Raw genomic sequence first — 18,132 nt, 5'->3', positions numbered from 1 at the left:
GCCTTGGTGCGTGTCTTTGCAAGCTCAATAAAGTCATGCTCGCTCATCTCTGAGTGCCCGATTAGAAGACTTTGTTTCGCACAGTGTAATTTTTGTGCTCTTTCGCTTGTTGTCTGCTTGCACTAATGTTATAAATGCAGCACTCTTTGGGAGTGGTGGTGGCGTAGTGTGCTAAAGCACATAATCAGAAGGTCGCTGGTTCGATCGCCACAGCCACCACCATTGTGTCCTTGAGAAAGGCACTTAACTCTAGGTTGCTCCAGGGGGATTGTCCCTGTTATAAGTGCACTGGAAGTCACTTTGGACAAAAGCTTCTGCCAATAAGGATAAGCATGACTAGAACAGTTAACTGGCTAAAAATCAAGAAAATGGTTTAAAAATGGCTACTACCCTTTGAGTAAGAGTACGACTTGCCAGATATTTCCAGTGCAGTACTGGTAGTTATTCTTGCCATTTTCAATAGTATGTGAGAAACATAAACAACACTTGCCTGTGTGCTGTCAAAGTACATGTAAAATGAGCGGGATTTGCGTGTGAGGAGTCAACCAGCTGCTGACATGCTAACTGTTCCTTGGCATGATCAACCTTTGTTTTGAGTTTTTTGCATAACATGCATGCTATTGTGGATCTAGGTGTCTCTGATCTTTTAGATGTCATCACAGATCTTCATACTTTTACTCATTGTAAAATAAAAGCAATTTAAAGTAATATTCCGGATTCTATACAAGATAAGCTGAATCAACAGCATTTTTGGCACATTGTTGATTACCACAACAAAAAACATTTCAACCCACCTCGCCTTTCCGTAAAGTAAAGCAAAAATGGAGGTTACAGTGAGGCACTTACTATGAAAGTGAATGGGGCCAATTTTTGGAGCATTTATAAGCAGAAATATGAAGCTTATAATTTAATAAAAGTACTTGCATTAATGCTCTTGTTAAAACTTGTGTTATTTGAGCTATAAAGATGTTTAAATCATAGTTTTTACAGTTGATTTTAGGGTTTACTCCATTACATCATCATGGCAATGAAGTTGTAAAATTTGAAATAACTACACAAAATGGTTAGTAAACAGTTTTATCACACTAAAATCTTGTTAACACTCATATAGTATTGAGCATTTGAATGTTTAGGCATTGGGCCCATTCTCTTCCATAGTAAGTGCCTCACTGTAACGCAGATGTTTGCATTTTTGATCAAAAGGATGGATGTCAATTGTTTTTTTGGTGTTCATTCAACATTTTGCCACAAATGCTGTCGATTGAGCTTAACTTGTATTGAACACAGAATATTACATTCATAAGAAAAACATTCATCAGGGAGGATTCTCAAGTGCATTATCAAGAGTCTCTACCATGTCTAGTTCATTTTTAATGAAAAAGCATGACTTGTTTTTTTTTGGTACTGTCCGGTCTTAATAAACATCCCTCTGCAATGTGTGATCTTGATAGAGGAAAGGAAAGGAAAGGCAAGGCAAGGCAAGGCAAGGCATAAGCTTAAACAAGCTGCCCCAGGGAAATCGTCTGCTTCACTAAGCGGCTTGGTCCTGCTCCACATCTGGGCGTCATTGTTTTGATAACGGCATACATTGAAAGGCTTGATGTAAGCCTCCATGACCCTAGAATGTGTGCCGAGATGGAAGATCTGTGCTTGTTTATTAAAAGCCTGTGATTCTGAGCCGTCTGCCTGGAACATGACAACACTGGATTTGAATTGGCAGTTTTTTTTAGTGCTTTAATACAAGGCATATGAGGAAGATAATATTTTTTGATGTTTGTTATAGCTTGTACACTTCTTATATTAATATTGAATTAAGTTATCTAAGTTGAGCCCCATTCTGACAGAGCTTTCATATAGAAGAGTGTAGAAGAGAGTATTTTGCAACTAAGAATGTGTAACCAAGGTTGTGTGATTTGGCTAAATCCAAACTAATTTTTAAGAAATTCCATCCTCTACGTAATTCATGAAAGTGTTTACACTATTCAGATATTTTATAAATGTACACCTTCTAATTATACACCCTCTAAACCTCTTCGGCAGATGCTCGGTCTTCTAGCAAATTAATTCATTGTATTGTCATCTTCATTTTAGGTGCAGTTCCAGAAGATTCAGCAGCTCCGTCTGTCTCAGAACCGGGCACAATACTATGGTGGCTCTCTGCCCAATGTCAACCAGATTGGCAATGCCAGCACTGATTTCCAGGTACCCGTGTTACCCTCCATCACATATCCATGTCTACATAGTTCATCTAGCCATGTTAATTTAGGAGAAGAAAAGCTTATGTTTTTCTATCCTAAAATAAACAATGTCAAGAGATAATTGCAGATTTTCCCCTTCCTCACAAAGAATGTGTTTGCCTCACTTTAAGCACAAAGTATACATCGGTCAGACGCGTGATGCAAATTTCATCATCTGCAGAGTGCTTGAGCATTGAACACGTGCAGCCAGATTTTTCTAACTGCGAGTACTCTTGAGTGTGCAGAATGCGGACACACCTGGAACTATTTGCTCTTATTAGTGGGTCTACAAGATGGCAGCACTTACAGCTGAGCTGCTGCAGTCATGAAGAAGTGCTAGAAGAAGGTATAATCTCTGCTAAACAACAGGAAACGAATGTGGAAATGAAAACAGTTGGTGTGAACGTCAAGAACACTTGTGTGAGGAGGTCAGGAGATATCTGCATTTGTGAAACTCAAGTCTGAAGAATATAAAGACATCTTAAATGAATGATCCGGGTTCAATACAAATTAAGCTCACTCAGCAGTAGGGCTGTAATGATTAGTCGACATTATCGACGACAACGACTAAAAAAACGGTCAACAAAATTTTCCGTTATCTTATAGTCGTTTGATCTCATATAACGTAACATTCTACGTAACGCACTAAACTTTCCAAACTCCTTCAGGTGATGTAGATCCCAAAGTATGAGGGAATTATAAAAAAAAAAAAGCAACTAGATAAATTCAGAAGCACTCTCGTTGTGGAATAAGTGGAGCCAGAGCTCTTTAAAGGAAACACCCAGGCGTTAGATCTTTAATGCTGTTATATTTAATGCATTATATCTTAAAGTTCAAATAATACAGAAGCAGATCATGCAAATAACTACAACCTCTAAAACTGGCATTTCTCTGTGTGGTCTGTGCCTCTTCTATGAGTTGTGCGAATGTCCCGATCTTAGGGGAGAGATTGAAACTGCACACTCTGTCACGGGAACGCTCGTCCCTCGAGAGCACGCTTAATGCAGCTAGATTAGAATGTGATGGCTTGCGACTTATTGAATCAAAATGTATGTCACTGTGCATTTCTTATTGTGTAGAATTTTGGCAATATGCAGCTTTATTAATAAGAGGGAGTTTGTTTTTTTGTGAGTTAAAGATGGATTGAAGTGAACAGAAAGGTGAGAGAGGATAGTCTTTGCCCCAAACACTGCAACAAAATACATTTTTGATTTGTTTTTGTTTTGGCTTGTTTTCCAATTTAAATAACGAAAACTCCTTTAAAACAATGTACATTTTCTTTAGCATACTGCAGAAGAAAAAACTAATTCTGAGAATGTTGAATATTATATAAAAAATGCAAATATTAAAAATATCTAAAAATCCTTTAAAAAAAGATTCATTCACTTGAGAAGCAGCAAAGCATAATAAAAAAAGTATTGTTCCCGTTAAATCAGTGAATGTCTTTTAGAGGTATTTTTAAAAGATGATTTCGTCCTCTTTATTGTTCATAATCAGGTTTAATCCAACCTTTCAGGCCACAAGCAGAATTATCGGTTAAGAGCTAATGATTAATCTTTGCAATAATCGGCGAATAGTTAGATTAATCTATTATCAAAATAATTAGTTGCAGCCCTAATTGACAGCATTTGTGGCATAATGATGATTACCAAGATGATTTCAACTCCTCCCTCCTTTTCTTTAAAAAAAAAAAAAGAAAGCTAAATCAAGGTTACACTGATGCACTTGCAATGGAAGTGAATGTGGCCAATTTTGGGGGGGTTTAAACACAGAAATGTGAAGCACTAACATGAATTCTTCATGTTAGTTTAAATTGTAATTTTTACAGTCGTTTTTTTTTTTTATTGATTCATAGACATATAATAAAGAAAAACACAACAAATACGCATTGAATCAACATTTAACATTTAACCCCCACTATTACCCCTCCCCAATAACCAACCCCACCCTGACCTCCAACAAGATCCCCTGTGGTCACAAATAAGAACACACACACAAATATAATAATCATATATAATTAAAACTAAACCATTCTCTCCACATCCCCTTCCTGAGAGTCCCCCAAAAACGCGAAGTAATTGCCCCATTTCCTATCAAACAAATTCTGAAACCCCAGCCTTCTGTTTGACCCCCTCCTCGAAAGCAGCCACCCTCCCCATCTTGGCACACCACTCTGGAAATGAGGGCCCTGCATACGACTTCCATCCCCTTAAAATAATTTGCCTGCCAACCATACTACTGGTCAGAACCCAATTTTTTATTTGTTTATCCCCCAAATTTATGACAACCCCATTGCCCAAAATACAGAGTCTGGGGCAAAAGGAAATTTGAATGCCCAAAACTTCACACATAAAACTCTGAACCTTCAACCAAACTTCTTGGATCTTAACGCACCCCCAAAAACATGGATTGTGTCTCCATGTTCTGATTGGCATCGCCAGCAGGTGGGTGTGTCTTTAAGACAAAGCCTATACAATCTAGAGGGGGTCCAATAGCATATATGTAAAATCTTGAATCGCATAAGGTGCATCTCTAGATACAGACTTTTTTTAGAATCCTTGCCCAAACTCTCCAATACCAAGTTTATATCTTTCTCCCATTCTTGATAAAAGTTAAAGCTCTGACCCCCAGACTCTGAATTAGCAGGGAGTAATACACTGATGCCTCATGACCTTTTCCAAAAGCAGTAAGCACCTCTCACAGAGTATCTGCCACTTTAGGGGGGTGTGTGGTACTCCCAAAAATAGTACAGAGCAGGTGGCACAGATGTAAACGCCTATAGAACTGAGATCTGGGAATCCCAAAATGTTGAACCAAATTTTCAAAAGATGTCAACACTCCACTTTAATATAGGTCACCGAGTGTAGTAACCCCCCTCACAATCCACTCTGACCAGCAGAAAGGGAACTTATTAATACATAATTTATGGTTCAGCCATATGCTTGAGGCAACATTTAAATAAATGTCCGAATTAAACACTCTTTTGTCCATACCGAGTGCAAATGAGAGATAACGGTGTAACTTAACTTCTCAGATTAGTTTGATAGAAAGGCTTTGCAATGGTGAAATAGGGGCAAGAACTTCCTGTTCAATACAAAACCAGGGTGGGGCTCTCTCAGGTGGAAGCGACCAATGAGCCAAGTGTCTGAGACCGAATGCATAGTAATAAAAATAAATCTTGGGTAGGTCTAGCCCACCTTTGTCAATCGGCCTATGTAATTTAATGAAATTTAATCTAGGATGTTTACCATTCCAAATGAAGGACTTCGCTATGCTGCCAAATTGCTTGCAGTAAGAGAGGGTGACTTCTACAGGGAGAGATTGTAGCAGGTAGTTACATTTTGGAAAAAAAATTATTTTAATAACATTAACCTTGCCAATCATAGATAAATGTAATGAAGCCCAGCTGCCCACTTCGCTCGAATATCTTTTTATTAAAGGGTCAAAATTAATTCAAACTAAATCAGACAAATTTGCTGGGAATAAAATGCCCAAATACTTATTGCCCCGTTTGAGTCAACTCGGAGTTCATGTGCTTTGGATTTTTGATAAATGAGGCATACTGTATGATCCGGCCCCTATGAACCTTTGCTTTTCTCCATATGTGACAACAACCTCTAAACTCACCAAGGCGTGACCTGAGATATTTCCAGTTGAGCAGAACAGTTGAAATGAGGGACTTGGATATAAAATAATCTTGGAAAAAAATGGACTGATGAAAAAAAAAACTGATTGGTCCAAAAGTCTCCAAATATCTGTAAGACCAAGATTGTCAAGGCATTGTTGTTCTGGGGGGCTTACACACTTTTGCTTCACTATGATCAAGGACTGATTTCATCAATAGATTAAAGTCTCCTCCCAATATTATATTATGAGGGGTGCCAGCAGCTTGCAACCTCCCTTCAAGATCTTAAAAAAAAAAGCTCTGATCATCAGCATTAGGTGCAAAAATATTAGCCAAAATCAGAATTTGCCCCTGAATTTCTGCTAAAACAACAATGACTCTTCCAAATTTATATTTAATCTGTTTGAGACATTGAATTGTAGATGTTTACTTATCAGTCTAATAACTCCCCTGCCAGCAGTAAATAAAACATGTCCACCCCTTATCTTACCAAATTTTTCAGCTGTCTGCGGGGAAAGATGCATTTCTTGAAGAAATCATATTTCTTAGGTTTAAGAGAAATAACCTTCCTTTTTATGTGGTGCCCCAACCCATACACATTCCACATGGAGAAAGACAATCCACTCATACTACCATTTGACATTTTGACATATTAGAAAAATAGATTGTGCCAAAAATAAAATTATGAAGACCACATTCCACATTAGTGCAACAATCAAACCCCGAGCCTCAAACAAACAGTAAAAAGAAAAACGTGTGCATTTACCCCACTCATGACAGTGCCAACCGGCATCCATCCCTCTTATCTCAAACAGTCCATGTACGCCTTCGAGAGCCCCCGTGATAATTTTGCCGTCGGATTGCTCAAGTCCATGGTTTCTATACAATTTTGTAAGACCGAATTAAACAACAGAAGATGATCTATAAAACAGTTTTTGTTTGAGTCAATTGCTCATTCATGTCCCATTCAACATGAGTGCAACAGATGACCCAATCACTCCAATGTCCTGCAAGAAATACTCCACAAAACAAACTCCAACCAATAGGAGGCGTAAGCACAAAGAATGTGCAGATTCATCCACAACACTGTCCAAAAGACTCAAAACAACTCCAGCCGCTAGGCGGAACTAGCACAAAAATAAACAAAGGCACTCCACTTCCTCGGGCGGTCTAGTGAATGTTCAGTGAGTCAGGCTTACTAGGCTTCAACATGAGTATCACCAAATTACTTACTCACTCCATTGACTTTATGAAGGACAATGCTTGCTGTGGGCATTTAAATGTTTTACGGCAATCCTTAGCATCTATTCTTAATTTGGCTGGGAACATCAGTGCAAAAGCGACCTTCCATTGAAGTAAGAGTTTCTGGCAATCCTTGAATTTATCACATTTCTCTCTTGTCGAATTCGCCTCGTGTAACACAACATCTCCGAGCCGTATCCCTGTGAGCTTGCTTGATAAATAACACAAGCTTATGTGCTGTAATGTCGAGCAGACTCTTAAAGAGCCCACCCAGAAATTTCACCATATCTTAATCTTCTTTGTCTTCGGGAATTCCAACAGTTTGGATGTTATTTCACTGGCTACGATTCTCCAAGTTTTCTAACTTTTCCCAGAGGCGCTCCAAATCTACTTTGGTTGCTAGCGTATTAGCAGATAATTCCCTCTTGATGACTCTTTCTCGACATCTGCTACTCTTTTAACCATATCAGTGAATTTATTCTCCATGGCAGTGATCGATCAACATATTACAGCAAGATCCTCCAAGTCAGCAATGACCTTCACCAGCATTGCCGATACTTTCAGCAATTCACGCCAAATCTCCTTCTTTTCTGGCCAAATTGACTCCCTGGTCCGAGGTATCTGGGGGGGCATCAGCTTGAGAACATAAGCGTCTTTTAATGTCTCCAGAGCCCGATGATTTTGAATTCTTTGTCATATTGTCTTCCTAGAACAGTTAAGGATCAGGATGTATCAAATCTCACCGCTTTATGACATTAAAAGTATTAAAACTAGCAAAGTGCGCAGAGCTCGCCATTCACATGTCTGAACCTTGCTTGGTATCACGTCAGTCTCCAGTTTTAGGGTTTGTTAACATTACATTAACAAAGTAGTAAAAGTGGCTATAACTTCGAAAAGGATAGAAAAAGGTTAGGCTTTTGTATCACACTAAAATCTTGTTTACATGGTTTTTTTTTTATACCTTGTGGCTATACTTTTGAAAAAGTGAGTGTTTTAATGTTCAACAATTGGCCCCCATTCACCTCCACTGTAAGTGCACTGTAACTGTAACCCAAGAAGAGGGTTAGAAAAGGAGGGATGAGTCAACATTGTGCCACAAATGCTGTCAATTGAGCTTAATTTGTATTGAACCCGGAACATTCCATTAATGGGTCTAAACTCGTGAAGAGATCTAGTATCTCATAGCAGTCATAGTGCACATGCGCCAACAGCCTGTGAATGAATGTACTGTCAAATTAAGTGAAAAGCTAGCATTTGACTGTACATACACGCTAAGCGTTCGCTTTAAAACCGAAGTATACTTTGGGCTTAGTCTGCCTTTACTTTGCCCGTTCCTTCAGTAGAATGTGATTCCCAGAAGTTAACATGATACACCAGTGTGCTCCAAGAGTCATAGAACTGTATCTGTTTCTATCCTCTGTGGAGAATAGCGTTGTAAAACTCCAGGTGAAGGTGCTCTTGTTGCAGTGAATAAAGGTTCTTTGAGAGATGGAGTAGTGATCCCTACATTTTGTCTGTCATGAGAAACCAAACCAAGAGAGGTAAAAGCGCTTTGGAGTAGAGTAAATTCACATGGGCTAATGGTTGCACTTTGATTTCTTTATTTGTTGTCAGTCCTGGAGTATGGAAACTCTGGTGGCTTGTTTTGGGGTTGTTGCTAGTACTATAAAAGTGATGATGAAAATTGTGAATTTTTTGGCATTTGTGAGGAAAATGTTAACCTGGAAGGTGTTTTTCCACAGGGGACGTTTCCCTCCGGTCTGGACACAGCGAGAGGGACCAGACATCATGGTCTGGTGGAGAGAGTCCATCGAGACCGCAATCGGATCAACTCTCCACATCGCAGACCCATTGACAAGCACGGACGGCAGATATCCTTTAAGTTCCCGTTGTAAAGAACTTTTTAGTTAAATAAAGTGCTTTTATTTCCTTGTCACAACAATAATTCTCATATAATCTGTCAAGAAAATTGCCTGGTCATATGTAAACCATAATCAATAATAATAAAAAATATATATATTTTGCAGAAAGAAAATTAAGCCTTAATTTATGACTTAAGATTTTTTGCATTGTATCAGTAGGCTTAATCGGTTGTGGGCTCAAAGATGATTTCAGTCTTTTGCAGATCTAGCTTAGGGCTAAAGATTAAATGAAAATAAAACATGCCTAATGCCATCTAAGTTACCATTCTGTTTTGAAGATGCGCTGCAAGATATAGAGGGCATGAAAAGTCCTCCGGTGATAACGCCTTGATTTAATCTTCAGTCTTTTGAAGCCATGCAAAGGTTTTTGGGTTTGAATTATCTATAACCAAGTTGGAAGCTTCTCCGGAGTCATTAATATTGTGGTAGTTGTGGAACAGTCCGCTTGCTGTGATGCTATTGCCATACAGAGAGACAAAAAAAGACAGTGTGAGGGAGACCGAAGGAAAAAGTGTTACAAAGAGTCATGTTATGTAAGAGCTTTGAATGACAGGTTCAAAGTAATTCCACACAGTTAGCCCCGGCTGCCCTTGTTCTTTGAGAGGGAAAAGGCATTTGTCGTGGTGACCGCAGTCATACTAAAAACTGCAAGACCTGTTTGTCAGAACTCTTCCCTGTGAATTGAGCCACTCCCTCCCTGAGGGCTGAAGATATTCCAACATAATCTCACGGGTTTCTTTTAGTCTCCCCTGATATTTAATTTAATAAAAACAAATTACGATGTTTTTATCACCTCATAGTCTTTTTTTTGTTGTTGTTGTTTTGTTTGTTTTTGATTTATCTGTATTATTTGCTAACTCTTACTTGTAGTTGTATTCTGAAATGAATAAAAACTAAATGTATGTTGGGCCTGGATGCTGTTCCATTTTTAATGCTCTTTTGGAAAGCTTTTGATTTTAGTTCCATCGGTTGTAGATTTAGAGTTCAGTGTTTGTCTCTGCACCATGAATAAGGAGGTTTATAATGCTTCAAATTGATCTGATATGGCAAAGAGTCCCAATTGATGTAGTTCAAAGGCAGGCATTACTATTACTATTGCTCTTACCGGTTTATGATGTACAGGATGTGGCTGATTTTATAAGGTGACAGATGGAAAGACAAAAATATTTATTTTTGTTTTAATATATAATTAGTATTGCTTGTTAAAGGGTTTGAATAAACCTCTAAATATTACTTTTGCGAGTAAATGATCCTGCCCCGTTTATGCTATGAACATCAATGATACATGAAATTGTGTGACTTGTTATGGAGAGGTGTCCTAGGGCTATTCTAAGTGGTCGGACTTTTCGCCTGGTTCATGATAACACATGAAAAAAATCTCAGAGTTGCATTGAAGGAGTTACCCAAGCAATATCTAGGGATCAGAATATCATACAGACATGGGGATGGCATTTTTTACTTGAACCAGTAAGCAACCACCCAGAACACTCTTGCAGCCTTTTTAGATCTCCCTAGCATCCACCCTGAACATCCAAGCAACTGCATATCAACATGCTAAAAACCCCTCAGAACAGCTTAGCAGCAGTACCCAGTTAACCAACCTCAACACCCTAACATCGATAAGGTTTTTCACAGGCAAGCTATACTCCTATACTATTAGCTTTCAAACTAAACTCTAAATAAACATCTTAATAAGTGTTATCCCTCTTATCGTCCAAAGCATTTAATTTTCATGCTTCTATAACTCTGCTGATTGAGAGAATGAGGAAGAGGATTCAAAGCCCAATTTTGCTTTAGCTCTTATTTTTCCTCTTGTGCCAGATGTCTCTCACAGCATTGGCTTGTTTTCTCAGATTGATTCAAGCACGTCTGCCAAGATTAGACTCTCACAGTCTCGCTAGCCAACCACTGCTAATGCCTATCAATGTTTTTCTAACTCAAAGTTGCCTTCAAGCCATATTTTTCATCAGACCTAAATATCATGTCTTCAGCTTGGTCTGTAATACTGGAACGAGGTCCAATTGGAGGATGAGTGGTGTGGGTCGAGTGTGAGATGTCAGAGAGAAAGGTTAGCTCTCCCATGCCATCCTGGAGCTTCTGAGGTGAAGGTGCTGTCACAGCCACCCTCTCTCTCTGCACTGATCCAACAGTCATGGGTTTATTAGATTTTAGGAAGGATCCCCTTGTAATCCAAGCCTTCTGGCTTATGTCATCACCCCTGCTCCCCTTCCCAGACTGAGTATCAGCAACAGTACTCACACAAGTGCATGTCATGCCAAGGATATTACACATTTTAAAAGTGTTCTGATGCATATATATATATATATATATACACACACACACTCACCTAAAGGATTATTAGGAACACCTGTTCAATGGAATTATCTAATCAACCAATCACATGGCAGTTGCTTCAATGCATTTAGGGGTGTGGTCCTGGTCAAGACAATCTCCTGAACTCCAAACTGAATGTCAGAATGGGAAAGAAAGGTGATTTAAGCAATTTTGAGCGTGGCATGGTTGTTGGTGCCAGACGGGCCGGTCTGAGTATTTCACAATCTGCTCAGTTACTGGGATTTTCACGCACAGCCATTTCTAGGGTTTACAAAGAATGGTGTGAAAAGGGAAAAACATCCAGTATGTGGCAGTCCTGTGGGCAAAAATGCCTTGTTGATACTAGAGGTCAGAGGAGAATGGGCCGACTGATTCAAGCTGATAGAAGAGCAACTTTGCCTGAAATAACCACTGCTACAACCGAGGTATGCAGCAAAGCATTTGTGAAGCCACAACACGCACAACCTTGAGGCGGATGGGCTACAACAGCAGAAGACCCCACCGGGTACCACTCATCTCCACTACAAATAGGAAAAAGAGGCTACAATTTGCAAGAGCTCACCAAAATTGGACAGTTGAAGACTGGAAAAATGTTGCCTGGTCTGAGTCTCGATTTCTGTTGAGACATTCAGATGGTAGAGTCAGAATTTGGCGTAAACTGAATGAGAACATGGATCCATCATGCCTTGTTACTACTGTGCAGGCTGGTGGTGGTGGTGTAATGGTTTGGGGGATGTTTTCTTGGCACACTTTAGGCCCCTTAGTGCCAATTGGGCATCGTTTAAATGCCACGGCCTACCTGAGCATTGTTTCTGACCATGTCCATCCCTTTATGGCCACCATGTACCCATCCTCTGATGGCTACTTCCAGCAGGATAATGCACCATGTCACAAAGCTCGAATCATTTCAAATTGGTTTCTTGAACATGACAATGAGTTCACTGTACTAAAATGGCCCCCACAGTCACCAGATCTCAACCCAATAGAGCATCTTTGGGATGTGGTGGAACGGGAGCTTCGTCCCCTGGATGTGCATCCCACATATCTCCATCAACTGCAAGATGCTATCCTATCAATATGGGCCAACATTTCTAAAGAATGCTTTCAGCACCTTGTTGAATCAATGCCACGTTGAATTAAGGCAGTTCTGAAGGCGAAAGGGGGTCAAACACAGTATTAGTATGGTGTTCCTAATAATCCTTTAGGTGAGTGTGTGTGTGTATGTATGTATGTATGTATATATATATATATATATGTATATATATATGTATGTATGTATGTATGTATGTATGTATGTATGTATATGTTTGAATGGGGTGGTCAAAGAAAAGTTTTTTTTGTGTCGTAGCATTGACTGATCATTGGTTGGTTGTGCTGTATTTTATCATGGCCAGGGTCATGGGCAGGCTGGTGGTTAAAGGGTTGGCATGAAGAGCTAAATCTCTCATTACTGCACCAGAACTGATGACTGGATTTTCCAGGCCAGAGCAGATGTTGAACAGAGAAAGACTCTGTCCTGCTTTCTGTCTCGTAAATCCACCCATCCCCCAGTTGAATGTGAGAGTCTTGGCACAGACAGTATTGACGAGGCAGCATTGTCAACATCGGTCTGAGTTGAAGAAACATTGTTTACTCAAGGAGTTCTTCAGCTGCTCTGTTTTCTCTATGAAAGCTTACCTCGCTCTCTCATAACTCCTGGAAATTTTGTTCAAATATTGAGTAGATTTAGAAAGCAAAAGTGAGATTTAATAGGGGTCATGAGAAATCGAATTTTCTATGAACTTTTGAAATAAGTTAATTGAACGATTAAAGCAAACTGTAACTTTTAGATATAACAGTTTATTGAAACTGAGCTCATTCTGAAATTCTTGGATTACAGATGTCATAAACCCAAATTCATTTAAATGACCACCCACATTTATGCATCTGCAATGCCTGTTCGGTTTTAACCTGCCCAGTCATGATGAGGTATTGAGGAGGAACGAACTTGCAACATGAGTAAAATGTGGGAAATTCTGTCCAACTTTGTACTGTCCCGAGCTGTGAAATAGCTCCTGGTCATTTACGTACAGATTTTTTTTAACCTGTCACAAGTATTGCAGGGTTTGTAAAGTGGCTGTTTCAAAGCTTGTAAGAAAATCAAAGCCCAGTTGCTAATTTCACATGTGAAGAGTGTTTATGTAGATATCTTCAATGCACATTGGTAAACAACCGCCTGTTTAAATCCAAAGGCCGAAACATACTCTACACAATACGTAAATGCAGATGCTTCTAGCTATTTGCTATAGCAGACTTTAATGTGAATTGTCTGCTTCTATGGTGAGTTTTCTCTTTCAAGCCAACTACTTTCATGGTGGAAAACTTTAAAGAGAATATTGCTCCGCAAGTAAGGTCAAGTCAATGGGCGAATTCCAATCGAAAGTGATCATCCCTAGTCCCTACTCACTCAAAAGGACAGAGCTCTTGATGTAGGCACTCTGACGGGAGCATAGCATTACTATATAAATTTATGCTTCGTTAACAGTCTTGTGGAAGGGTCCTTCGTGATCATAATTTTTTCAACTTTCATGTGGAATGACCCTTTGATTGGCATCCCCTTCCCGCAGAGCCCTTCAAGGTTGCAAAAATGCTGTTTGGAAAACGGCCAATATATTTATAGCAACGTATCTGAATAATAACACATCAAGTTTTATGGCACAAACTATATTGCCCCCTTGAGTACCAAGGTGTGTTACCACCACATTGTCACCAGAACAGACCTTAAGCATGTTCAACTGGAATGCATGTTTAGCCAAGCACCCAAAACTTTGTACATGTACTTGCATGTTCTGGCCTAAAGATCAGGGAGAGGGTGGTAAATGGTCATGAAAAACTAAATTATTACCGTTTTTGGCACAAAAACATTGACTGGCATTACAAGTGGACCTCAGGGGAAACAAATGATTACAAAAAAGCATGACACGGCCCCTTTAACTAATAAGGTTTCTGAGACTCGCTTATGCTTTTATGTAAACCAGGTTTTAAATCATTGTGCTTTAAAAAAAATTCTATACAGCTCTGAAAGATTTCCTTGACTAAACTACGCTGAGAGTTCTCCATATGGAACAATGTACCTTTCTCCTCCCCCAGACAACAGCTGGAGAAGGTGAGTCCTCCCCTTAAAGTCCTGCATTTGAGCACCAACAATAAATGTGTGTCTGCAGCTTGTGGTTATATTTAGCATACTGTACACTTCATGTCGAATTTGACTATCTAATGTCAGTGACAGTAGAGAGTGCAAAAGTGATGTTATCTTGAACTGAAGCCATCATGGTGACATCAAGCAGTGTTGAAAGTGAGATAATGTCACATTAGAGTGAGTGTCAATGTGTGTTTTGCATTTGGATAGGCTATCCCCACAGATGCCTGAAAAGACAAAAGTAATAACACATTTATTTTTTAGCCAGGGGAGAGTCCACATTCACTGAGATGACAGACAGATAATGCCTTCGCAAAAGGTTAGATGAAACAAATGTGTCCAAAGAGAAAGAGACTTTTGCACATCAGTGTTTTACTTGATTTTCAGGGGATTAAAAATCCCTTCTCTGTGAGCAAACACTTGTAAGTTTTCTCTGCACAAATGCCTTTCTTTTGAGTTCAGCCCCGGTGGAGTGTTACCATTGGATGGTTTTCCTCATTTGTGTGTATGAAGGAGTGAATTGCAGCCAGTAATAAAAGGCTTAAGGAAGCTTTTCATCATAGCCGTGTTTTCTATGCGGTCTTGGCTGACAGCCAGCGCGCCTTTTTCACTGCCTCAGCCTCCATGTTGACTCTGCCACTTGTAAATGTTCAGAGTCCACGCCCTGTGTCATTGTTTACTCCTGAAAACTGGTTGGCCTGATCAGCTTTAGCACAGCCTTCTGTTCCCACTGTGCCGGAATAATGCTGTGACAGCCATATGCCACAAAGCATCTCACATGGCCAGTTAACATGGCCATTAGCAACACCAAATCAAGGGCTTTATTTTATGTACTTTATTGATCTTTTTAACTGAGAAAAAAAAATATATGCATTTAAATGTGCAAACACTTACTAAATCACATTGTAAATGTAATTGTTGTATAAAGAAGCAGGGCTGGGGTGGCAGGGGATCAAATTCTCACACAAAGTTTAGCTGCATGTATGATCTTCGGCAAACTTTTAGAGCATCATTATAAATGCATAAACCGTAAGCCGTTCACTGCACATCAAGGGATGTCTCAGAGGCATCCAATGAATTATGTAACATAGAATTCAGTAGATCAAGCACAGTTAGTTCTTCACCACCACACTATATATTATTTTAATGATATTGCCTTTTGTTAAACTTGTTTTAATCATGTCCTTTCTTTATGTCCAGTATATCATTGCTGCCATCAGAAGTGTTCTCATTATGTTTCAGATTTTTTATGATGTTTGATTTGTGTCCTGGTGAAGCCCCAATACTAACCAAAGCATTTCTCTCTGATTCTAACGGTTTCTTTTCTTCAAGGATAAATGTTCAGCTATTCCTTTAAATCTCTTCTCAGTGTTAACAGCAACTAACTAAACCTGCCAGATATTTTGCTTCCTACCCCTCTGAGCCCCCCCTCCTGCCTGAACAGATTGTGAGCTCAGTGTGTTTATAGGTTCCCCTCCCTCTCTCTGGACTGCTGGCCCAGACCAGCTTCAGCTAAAACTCCTAGTCCAACTCTACATGTTTCGGTTTTGCTTTATTTCCCTTTATCGCTTTGCCCATTTGATCTTGCACTGGTTGAATAGTGGGTGTGTTGCTGTCATATTTGTTTCTGTTCTGTTACTCTCTAATATCACCTTCTGATAAAACGAAGGGCCAAACAAATGTTTTCTCTGAGTTGACATTAGAGCTTAAGCTAGATTTAGTGCAAGTTGGAGAGTGATTTGCGACTATGCATTTGAGAGTCCTGCCATTTGTCATGTGACACGTCACAGAGGATCTACAGATTTATTATCGTTTGGTTTGTGCAGTTGTAAATTGGCTTGTAAGGGATGTTTGCTTGGATTTTTCTAAAGCTTCAATGGCAACCCATGTAAAATAGGAAATGGGGCACTTGTTCAAGGGGGAAATGGCAGGCCAGTTTGCTCCAAATCAGTGATTGTGGTTTCAGCTACAGCATTTATGAGGGCTCTGTAAGTGTTATATTATGTAAAAATATATTTTTTAATTAAATGTTATTTATAATGAATATTTACTAAGCTTTGTAATATGTTGTTAGTTGTTGGCTAGATGAAAAAAAACAATTCTTTTCCTAAATTTAAAACAGAGTGGTAGCAAATTATGCTTGTATGAGTAAGGGATTAGTCGTGGTTCTCTATAAACCACTAGATCAACCAGGCTGATTAATCAGATGATATTTGACAATATTTACGAAGTAATTATTATTTGTAGAAGGATGTCAAAATGATGCATCATACGTTGGTGGCTTGGTTTAGCATAGGGGATATTGATTTTCTCGTTACCATAGTTACTCATTCATTCCTATGAGAAAAACGGGGAGAAATATCTGATAGATTTGGCTTTTTAACAATGTAAAATATGACAAAGCTGTTGTGTAGTTTCTTTGCACTTTTTAGACAAAGCCAAAAAATCTGGAACTGATTTTTTTTGTCGCCTTTCAACCAACAAATACAGAAGCCTAAAGAAGACCACTGCAGCAGCAGTCGACCATATGCTGTTTAGTGTGTTTGGGAGTCCAACTAGATTCAAGACTAACGCAATCAACATATCAGCACAACAGTGGAGCCAGCAGAAACATAATGATGAGTTAACACCAGAGAATAAGACACATGAGAAAACTTGACATGATTGGAATGGAATGCTGCTTATATTGGTTTTCATACTTTAACGAATCAAACTTCTAAAGGGATGTTGTCCTTACCGTTCGGTTTGGCAGAGGTTTTATTTAGTAAGGTGAAGTTGCTGTAAAATGTATTGGTACATAGCACTGTGTATGAATGTATACTCATCTCCATTAACTTTTGTCTTTACTGCCAAACAAAGTAATAATTAAGAAGAAACTAGAATGAAAACGGCTTATGATTGTAGGCTTACTTGTTGCATTGCATATTACTGCACATTCAGTGTTTAATAAAATGTTATTAATCCCCATCATTATTGAATTCCACCTTCTTTGTTTTTTATATTGTTTTATTGTATGTCTACTATTTTAAACTTAACCATAGTTTAAGCCTTCCTGTATTGTCCTCTTAGGCTGTAAAATGTTATATAAAAATAATTAAAGGTCTTCCATTTAAATTGCATCAGCCATATCACAGGTTTTGTACTATTATTGTACTATTATTTTGTGTACAATAATTTCACAATATCTTTAATGTGTGGATAAAACACCAAAAAAAATAAAATAAAAGTAATTAATGATAAACAAAGCTAAATAAATGTAATTATAAACAAAGCTGTTAAATGTTTTAGATACCAGTCAAATAACAAAACCTTATCGTGAAAAACGTAAATGTAAACTTCTGTCCAGAGAGTGCTCTGGAGCTCAAAATCTTGAAGCCGTTGTGGTCTTCTTTAGGCTTCTGTATTTGTCAGATGGGCTTTTATTTTTATTTATTTTTGCTTTTGCTTTGTCTAAAGTGCAAGACACAACAACTTTTTATCATGTATATTGTTTTTTAAAATCTACTGGATATTTTTCCCTGTTTTTGTCAAAGAAATTAATGAATAACTATGGGTCTTTGCTTTCCCCCAATATTGGGTGGGGCCTCCTTGCTG

The 18,132-nt window shown here is 38.7% G+C and overlaps 1 protein-coding gene across 2 annotated transcripts in view; it reads left to right on the top strand.

Moving 5' to 3' along the window:
- The window catches only part of LOC127644750 (CREB-regulated transcription coactivator 3-like), a 51,470-nt gene that overhangs the window by 10,881 nt on the left and 22,457 nt on the right, over positions 1-18,132 (top strand). For both annotated transcript variants that reach the window (XM_052128109.1, XM_052128119.1), the window contains exons 2-4: positions 2,092-2,202; positions 8,847-8,975; positions 14,444-14,505. In XM_052128109.1, coding sequence (XP_051984069.1) covers positions 2,092-2,202; positions 8,847-8,975; positions 14,444-14,505 — 302 coding nt within the window. The remainder of the gene's footprint in view (positions 1-2,091; positions 2,203-8,846; positions 8,976-14,443; positions 14,506-18,132) is intronic.

This window comes from Xyrauchen texanus, chromosome 1 (assembly GCF_025860055.1).
Source record: "Xyrauchen texanus isolate HMW12.3.18 chromosome 1, RBS_HiC_50CHRs, whole genome shotgun sequence".
NCBI classification, from domain to species: Eukaryota; Metazoa; Chordata; class Actinopteri; order Cypriniformes; family Catostomidae; genus Xyrauchen; species Xyrauchen texanus.
Note: the sequence above shows the minus strand (reverse complement) of the source record. Positions and strands in the feature narration are given on the sequence as shown.